Genomic DNA, 9,612 nt, shown 5'->3' on the forward strand with positions numbered 1-9,612 from the left:
CAGTCATCGGATTAAAATCGACGGCATCTTTTCAGGTATACTAATTTTTTTCCAGCAGTGTAGTTGCAGAATAAAACAAATTTTGGACACTTTGTTGTGGTTGTTGTACACTTATGCTCATAAATTAACGATCATTAATGTGGTGCCAAACAACGTAGCACTACACAAAACTTGCGCTACTAGCATAGGCACATAGGGAACACACACGACACAGATGTGTAAGTCCACGGTATTGGTGATAAGTTGAGAAGACCGTCCCGTAACACATGTGCTACAAAACGCCACTGTTTTCTGCGCATCTTCTCCGACCTCAATATGGGATATGATCACCATGCACAGATACACAGGACGCACAACGGGTGGGAATACTCTGGATGAGGTGGTTGAGCAGATGCTGAAGTATAACCTCCCATTGTTGCACCAGTGTCTATCAGAGCTCCTGAAGTGTCCTAGAGGTTTGAAGACGTGCAGCGATACGTCGAACGCGAGCATCCCAGACGTGCTCGATGGGGTTTACGTCTGGAGAACAAGTAGGCTACTCCATTCGATATCCTTTGTTTCAAGATACTCCTCCACGATGGCAGCTCGGTGAGCTGTACGTTATCATCCATCAGGAGCAAGGTGTGACCCACTGCACCCATGAAAAGGCGGACATATTGGTGCAAATTGACGTCCCGACACACCTGACCTGTTACAGTTCCTCTGTCAAAGACATGCAGGGGTGTACGTGCACCAATCATAATCCTACCCCACGCCATCAAACCACGACCTCCATACAGGTCCTTTCAAAGACCTTAGGAGGTTGGTATCTGGTTCCTGGTTGACGCCAGATGAAAATCCGGAGATAATCACTGTTCAGACTATACCTGGATTCATCCGTGAACATAGCATGGGACAACTGTTCCAATGAATATGTACTGTGTTCTTGACACCAGGCATTATCGGCTTTCCTGTGACCAGGTGTTAGTGGCATGCACCTTGCCGGCCGCCGGGCGAATAAGCCATGTCTCTTCAGTCATCTGTTGACTGTGTGTCTGGAGACAACTGTTCCAGTGGCTGCGTAAGGTGCCGAACAAGGTTACCTGCAGTACGCCGTGGCCATCTGCGGGCACTGATGGGGAGATATCGCTCTTCTTGTGGTGTTGCACATTGTGGACGTCCCGTACTGTACGTTTCCTGTCTGCTGGAGTCGTTGCCATATTCTTGTGATCACACTTTTAGCCACACGGAGGGCCCGTGCAACGATCTGTTGTGTTTAACCAGCCTCCAGTCGCACTAGTATTCTATCCTTCATAACGTCATCAATATGTGTTTTTTGAGCCATTTTCAGCACACCATTAATACGTCTGAAAAAGTCTGCTCACTTACTCGCTGTCGGCATTAACCGAGCGTTCCGAGACGCCGCAGTGATGGCCTCTGCGGCTGGTCCCGGCGAAGGTTGGAGTCCTCCTTCGGGCATGAGTGTGTTTGTGTGTGTGTGTGTGTTTGTCCTTAGGATAATTTAGCTTAAGTAGTGTGGAAGCTTAGGGACTGATGACCTTAGCTGTTAAGTCCCATAAGATGTCACACACATTTGAACATTTTACTCTTTGCACCGTACTCTGACATGCACCAACACACCTCTACGTATATGGACTGTTGTCAGCGCCACCGTGCGCCGACCGCAGGTCAAATCCACCGCATGATCATACCCCGAGGTGATTTAAACCAGCAAACCGCTCACCAGAGCTTTGTTTCACAATGTATCAGCATTATCCTTCATTTATGAGCATGAGCGTACAAAAGAAAAATGACTTACAGGCAAGTCACTGATGAGTTCATCAATTGTGTTTATATTTCGTAATGTGGCGAAGATACTTGTCCCTCTTCCAACATCCTTGGTGTGTAGCACTTGGGTATTGGTCCAGGTGATAAGCTACTCACCCATCGACGCAGTGCCCTGCTGTGACGGCCCAAATCTCAGTCAGTATGGAAGCACCGCAGTGGAAATCCTCGTAATACTCCACACTCAGCTGAAACACAGCAGTAAACCGTACTTACGCAGAGCAGAGCGTAAACAGTTAAAACATTGCAGCGAAAATGTGAAACTACACACGAATGACGAGCCTCACTCTAATGTTGTATAATGTGGCCAGCTCACTAACGCCTTTCCACAGTTTATAGATTTAAAGTTCAGATGTCCCGTTTGCTGTTGGAAAAGATTCCTGAAAAATTATTCCTTTATTAGACATCGACTAATACCAATTCAGTGCTATGTATTATACTGTTTAATTGAGCTCTGTTGCTTAAGCTCAAATTGATAATTCCATACAAATTTTTCCTTTGCTATGGGAATGGCTATGATGATATGTGTAGTGTTGGCAGCATCTTTTTGAACTGGTAGGCAAGACCAAGTTTCAAGAGCTCTTTAAAAAAGTTAACCTTATTTATTTCACAATTTCTATTTTGAACGAGTATTAGTTTTACATCGCATATAATGGGATCATCATTTTGGCAAAAAAATATGCACAGTACTCCCATTTTGTGTGGGAAAAACTCTTTTCTGAACTCCATTCGTAAAATGGATGCCGTTACGTTCGACGATATTTTGGAATTAGCACATCATGATTGACGTGGCACCAACGACTGACGATCGGTTTATATTTTCACTGTTTCACTCAGTTTTCGATTCCGCGAAAGGGATGTTGGTTGTTATATTTTCATGCGCAAAAATCGATTACTAATTGTATCGATTACTAATTGGCCAGCTACATCATTTGTTGTGATATTTCAGGCAGAAGAATTTTTATTACGTGAATACTTTCCTTTGAATGGTGAAACTGACATACTAGGTCGATAGCGTGTTTGTTTTTTCTTGCATTCCATTAACTGTACCATACTGAACTTGTAAACACCGCCTGAAGCTATGATTATTATTAATCGGGAGATTTTCAGTAATATTTTGAATCTGATGGATCCAAAAGTGCTAAAACAGAATGACAGTGTTTGTATCGACTATTATGTATGTGATCTGTTACCGACAATCTTAGCCGCCTGCTTATGATAATTACAACTGAGTGGACGCCTCAGCGGCTACCAGTGAATCGCAAGATCCGGCAGCCATCACCTCAACATTGGTACCAATCAGTTCTCTTCCGTAAAAATCACACTGCAGGAGAGACGTCCAGAAAATAAAGGGACAACCTGATTGACCGAGATACATCTGACTATGTGTCAGCGCGTGGTGGTTTTGGCTCGGTCTTGTAAACTCGACCCGGACTAGAGAAGGCAACTACTATGGCCACAGTGCGCCGAGGACCATATTGAATTTCGTCAAAGATGCAAAGACGAGCGATATCAGTGCTCCGATCAGCTTCAGAAGAAATCTTCGCTGACAGCTTCCAGCAATTTTATAAACATTAGAAGAGCTGTACTGTGGCGATGTTAATAGCTTTGTAGCAAAATAAAAGAGTTTTTCTAGTTTTTTGATACTTTTAAGTAAATATTTTAGGTACACCTTGCGTATGTGACAGGAAACATATTGAAACATTATGTATCGTGTCTAGTGAGTGTAAAATAAAAGTTCATTTCCTTTCTCGCCCCTTGTTTCTCAATCGCTTATGATAGGGATAGAAAAATATAGAATAAAACCGTAACAGATTTCTCCGTACCGAGTGAGTACAGAAGACCACGTCTGTATCGTATGAAAGTGATGAACTCAAAATATGTCTGTATTCTGGTGTCATACGCAAAACGTCGCGTACAGTTTTGAGCTACTAGCTGATAATAGTATGACAGGCAGTATTGTCCAACAGTGGAAAATAAAGAGTGTTGTCGTTTCAGGAACGAACAGTAGTTAGCATCATTGGTGGCCAACAAATGACGAGCGAAGAAAATAGATCGCATCTAGTGTTACAATATAAATTCGGTCACTAACACTATGCTACAACAAACTGCTAGGCGATAGTAATACTTTGAACAAAATATAACTACCTTCAAGAGAATATTCCTAGAGCTATCAGTATTTACTAAAACACTGAAAATGCTCCACTTAAGTTCTTCAAGCAGCGAACTATAATCTTGTTATACAAGTGCAATTCATATAGGAATAAATGCGTTCTGTGGTTTTACTCTCCCAGCATTCCAGAAAAATTTTACACAACTCATTTAGCAGCGCAGCACAGCACGAGAAATCAAGATTAGGAAAGAAGTATGCATCTAAATCCTTGCCCTAGCTGCTTTTTATTTGGTCCACATAAGTAAGGAAGGACTAACACAAGCTGATCACGGGAAAATTCAGTTTGTACTTCGCAGACATGCAGGAACACGTGAGGCTGTACTAACCGTACGGCTTACTTGAGAAGATAGGTTGGGGAAAAGCAAAGCTATTTTTAAAGCGTTTGAAAGAGAAAGCTTTAGAGAATGTTGACTGGAATGCCCTATTTGAACTCCTGAAAGTAGCAGGGGGAAAATATAGGTAGCGAAGGGTCATTTAAAACTTGTGCAGAAACCAGGCGGCAGTTGTGAGAGTCGAGGGACATGAAAGGGAAGAAGTGCTAGAGAAGATAGCCTATCCTGTGTTGTTCAATCTGCAGACTGAGCAAGTAGTAAAGGAAGCCAAAGGAAAATGAGGACTAGGAATTAATACTCAGGAGAAGAAATAAAAAAACTAAGGTCTATCGATAATACTGTAATTCTGTCAGAGACGCAAAAGACTTAGAACAACAGTTGAACGGAATGGATAATGTGTTGACTCGAGGATAAAAGATGAACGTCAACAAACTCAAAACAAACGTAACAGAATGTGTAGAATTAAGTCAGGTGATGCTGAGAGAATTAGATTAGGAAACGAGACACTTAAGGTAGTAGATGATCTTTGCTATTTTGGGAGGAAAAAAATGATGGCCGAAGTAGAGGGGATATAAAATGTAAACTGGCACAGGTAAGAAAATCGGTTTTGAAGAAGAAAAATCTGTTAGCATGGAATATAGATTTTAGTGTCAGGAAATCTTTTCTGAAAGTATTTGCACGGAATGAGGCCATGTATGGAAGTGAAACATGGACTATACACAATTTAGACAAGAACAGAATGGAGAATTTTGAAGTGTGGTTGTAAAGAAGAATGCTGAAAATTAGGTGAGTAGATTACGTAACTAATGAGGAGGTAATAAATAGAATTGTGGGGCGGGGGGGGGGGGGGTGTGGGGAGCGGAAAAAGTTTGTGGTGCTACATGATAAAAGAAGAGATCATTTGATAGAACACAGTTTGAGTCACCAATTTAGTATTCGAGGGAAGGATTCAGATTACAGTAGTTATTCGAAGATGAGGTTTGCACATGATGAAGAACCATGCAGAACTGCATCAAACTAGTCTTTAGACTGAAGAACACAACAACACGAGTACGCAAAAATTTCACGGCGACCGGGGTGCAATTTAGACGCTTTGCTCACAAGAAACGCACTGTCTCGCGTACTTGAACTATGGAGTACGTTTCCCTTTGCCGATCCATTGCCCCCACGCAGTGTCACGCACCTGTTAACCATAAAGCAGCAGAACTGTCTACAGGGAACCTAGAAGATGGACACCCTGCTTAAAAAGAGCCATTCCTGTTGCGCAAGGTCTTAGCGTATGACGACATGTCACCCTACATTATGTTTTCTTTCTTAACCAGTGAAGGCTCCCATCCCGATTCTTTAAATAATCGAACTCTCATCTATAAAACGGCGTCAAAGCTCAGGTTGATTTAGAAATGAGTTAATGTGATAAATATTTGACTTTAAGCATGTAAGCGAGAGAAAGTTTATATCATGTTCGAAAATGTAAGTGATGATCTGGAAGAACTTTACCCTCACGTCTAATCCCAATTGCGTCCCACTTGGTATCCTCACAGGTTCGACAACGGTTGCTGCCTTCTCCAAAGTCAGAAACAAATGGCAGCTTGCTGCTTTCGGTGGGACGAATAAGAGAATAGGCCCTCCTCGCTGCTGCCGGCCACGTACAATAATTACTCAGTAAACCGATCAGATCAGTGGTAGGGTAGCGCCAGTTATATTTTGGAACATTTAAACAGCATTAGCATGTTAATATTTCGGAAGTTATAAGAATTTACAGAAAACGAGAGTTCGCAGAAGTCTAATCTGGAAAAATAGGAAAGTATATCGAGCCACCTAAAGGGCGGCAGGATAATATCGGAGATAAGCTTACACAATTTTCATACTGATCTGAATTATGAGATACGAACTGGATCATCGATATTCTCTTTCTTCACATTTTGGTAGAGTGGTCACGCCAAGTTTAATAATTAACTGTATAAAATTAGTTAACTGCTGATATTCATGACTGATTTTGCAGTTCTGCGACCGTAGTACCTATGTATTATTTCTCGTGATTTCTGTATAAATGTAGGATTTCATCCCGTACCACTCTTCAGTGAAGGTGCGCCACTTCGATGCCTGCACGGTGTAGTTAAGTCTGGCACGCTATTAGCCATCAAGCATATGACTCTAGCAGTTAGAATGTTGTCATGACGTAGTTCTCACGAATTACAATCACGAATATCGGGAACTGCTCCAAAGGTGAAAAGATGAACTTTCGCATAGATGAAATGTTGTGGTTTCCGTAATTCGGACCATTGGTAAAACCTTTACTGCGGTTTGATTATAAAGTCGCATTTACTTTGAAATTAAGTAACTCTAATATCAAAGAAATTTATTATTTATTGCTACTTCTTACACAAATTATGCTAGTAAATTTTATGCACGGAGAATGGAATGTTAAGTAGAAGTATATTTCACCTTTGGAGGTTATCAATATTCCCTTGCTCTTGGGAAATATTCCACTCGTAGCCGTGAAATAGTTTCAAAATTATTCTCACCTGGTATGGAAAATTAACGAGCGATGCTCTGGACCCCTGCTGGATCTTGGCGAACTTTCTTGGTAGCGTGTGCACGGTTTGAGAACCTAGAGAGTTATTACATTTGTCCATGTTAATTGAGTCACTAAGAAAACACTCTGCGTTTAACTAGAATGTGTTGACATTAAAACGAAATGCACTCAGAACTACGTATTAATTTTTAAATGTGTGGATGCTAAGTGATTAGATGAAGTCTTAGTGATAAACTGGTATTGGAGACAATAAACACAGAGAACATTAATTTTTGATCATGCGCTATAAGACAAAAGGAAAGAAAAGGAAAAAAGAAACCGCACCCCACAAGAGGTTTTCCCAATTGGATAGAACTCAATGAATCTAATGTACATGTACAGACAAACAAGTGACTAAAATTTCAGAAAAATTGGATGAGTTATTCAAGAGAAGGAGCTTCACGAATTGAGGAAGTCAATAGCCCTTATGTAAACAGCTATTCGGTTTTGCATTGATCGACATAATCATTGCATGTCGTCCTGAGGGATATCGTACCAGATTCCGACCGACTGGCGCGTTACATAGTGTTGGTTGGAGGGACCTGCCCGTAATACTCCAAATAGTCTCATTTGAGCACAGAGCCGGCGAACTTGCTGACCAAGCTAGGATTTGGCAAGCCGTAGGAACGCTCGCCGTGTACGAGTGGATAATATGTTTCTGAAATTTCAGCCCAGGATAGCTTGCTGTGAAAGACAAAAAAGCGGGACGTAGGTAATCGATGACGTACCGCTGCGCTGTAACATTGGCGTGGATGACAACCAAAAGTTTCTGGTAGGAAATGAACAGGCATTCACTACTGTCACTCCCTGTTTTTGGGCCACATGGCGGGCGACAGTCGGGTTGGCATCTCACCGCTGTTTCGCGCATCTCCCAAAAAGCCTTCGCTGGTTATTGGGGCTCAGTTCGAAGTGGGACTCATCACTGAAAACAATTCCACTGCATTCAATATGGTATCATGTGGAATGAGCCCTAAAACAATGCAGACAGGCTTGTTGGTGTATGGAGGCAATAGCAGTGGACACAAGAGGTACCATGAGCTCAGCCTCGTTTTGATGAGCAACCCATTAATTTTCATTCTGGTCACTGATGCACCACTTACACGTCGGATCGACGATAAAGATGAATCCAGGGCTGTGAGTGCCTCTGTGATGATTACTCGGCCCCCACGGTATGTCGTATCTCTAGGTCGACTGCTTCCTTCTGGACGCTGTGTTCGGCCGTGATTCAAGAATTCCTGCCAAGATAGTGGAGTAGTGGCATCGCTCCTATTCAAATGTCGAGCAATTCACCGATGACTCCAACCGGCTTCTCTGAGCTCAACTACATGTTCTCTCTCAGATATTGATACCTACGTATATTGTTCACGCGTCTGTCTGCGAGGCATAGTTAAGGTCAAGCTGACTACTTTGAAGGAAATTCGCAAAGACATTATGCGCTGATTTCGATGTGTCTCTAGTTTACTGGCCTTGCCAGCTGCACGGTGAAACTGCGCTCCTGTGTCACACATTCGTCCATCGGCAATCAAAGTTCACAATTTTGCATTTTTCGTCGATTGCTGTATGAATACCAATTTGCGTAACACTTTCGTGGAGAGTCGTTTCTTTGTCTTACAGTGTATAATGTAGTATCAGTATAGTGCCTAGACTTTACAAACTCTACTTAGATCTTCGTTTCACGTCTTGGCAGAAACTTTACACTCAGTTTCACATGTGTGGATCTATTTGCCTAGTGTAACCAACAGATACGTTGCACCGCGCGAATGTTTATTATTGTTTCACATGAAGGAAGTTTTACTCACCGCAGCACCCAAGAAGGATGACAAGTAATGTGACTAGATCTTTATACTCCATGTTGACCGAGCGGACTGCCTTCGTGGCGTGATAGGTTGTCTTATATAGAGAGGTCTACTGAAGCTCGTAAACACAGAATTCACTTCACGTAACATTCCACGAGCTGTTCCGGCTGATAACGACGCCGAACGCACCATGAACTTTTGACACAATTCTCGCTTTGTTTGATCAGAAGATAATTGTACAAACAATGTGTTGGATAAGACACGTGAGGAGCAATTGAAGGACCTGTCTGTTAAATCTCACACCAGATTAGGAAATCTGAGACGCTGTCCAATACTTACGCCATTTTACAAAAGAGTGTGTCACATTCACGGCGGCTGACTACCAAACAATTATTTTTGTAATGTGTTAAGAAAGGAGCAAGCTTACTTTAAGGTCGCTCTAAGCGATTACGCTACGGTGCATGAAGTTTCTGACAGGGACACATTGCGTGAACAATGGTAAAATTTAAACATTAATTTGCTGATGATAATTATTCAGGTCTATGACTAAAGTAAGTTACCTTAAAATGAAAATAGCCTACAACAAATTTCATTTCTTTTTGGCTTCTCTCTTTCAGAATGATTTTGGTCTTTGGACTCGTTTGATTGCTTAAGAGATAAATAAAAAAACATCAAGGTAAAAACGAGACCGTAAGGTTTCGAATTTGACTGTTACTTTAGAAAAATTGAGTAAACATATTAATTGATGAGGATGTATACAGAGTGTTCAGAAGTAGCGTGAGTTTGCTTGTGAGGGTGTTTCAGTGTAGATTATGCTGGAAAATGCTTGATACGAAATGAATTCCACACGTGGTGTCGTTTCCGAGTTAATTAGCAATGAAGTTAGCTAATCAGGCCAATGCGCGGTTAAAT

The 9,612-nt window shown here is 41.8% G+C and overlaps 1 protein-coding gene across 1 annotated transcript in view; it reads right to left on the reverse strand.

Annotated features, from left to right (window-relative positions):
* The window catches only part of LOC126281605 (trypsin alpha-3-like), a 68,064-nt gene extending 59,280 nt beyond the window's left edge, over nucleotides 1-8,784 (reverse strand). The window contains exons 1-3 of the mRNA XM_049980712.1: nucleotides 8,704-8,784; nucleotides 6,855-6,940; nucleotides 1,924-2,012 (exon numbers count right to left, since the gene is read on the reverse strand). Of these exons, the coding sequence (XP_049836669.1) occupies nucleotides 1,924-2,012; nucleotides 6,855-6,940; nucleotides 8,704-8,755 (227 nt within the window). The 5' untranslated portion in view covers nucleotides 8,756-8,784. The remainder of the gene's footprint in view (nucleotides 1-1,923; nucleotides 2,013-6,854; nucleotides 6,941-8,703) is intronic.
* Nucleotides 8,785-9,612: the final 828 nt, after the last annotated feature.

Source organism: Schistocerca gregaria, chromosome 7 (assembly GCF_023897955.1).
Source record: "Schistocerca gregaria isolate iqSchGreg1 chromosome 7, iqSchGreg1.2, whole genome shotgun sequence".
Classification (NCBI taxonomy): Eukaryota; Metazoa; Arthropoda; class Insecta; order Orthoptera; family Acrididae; genus Schistocerca; species Schistocerca gregaria.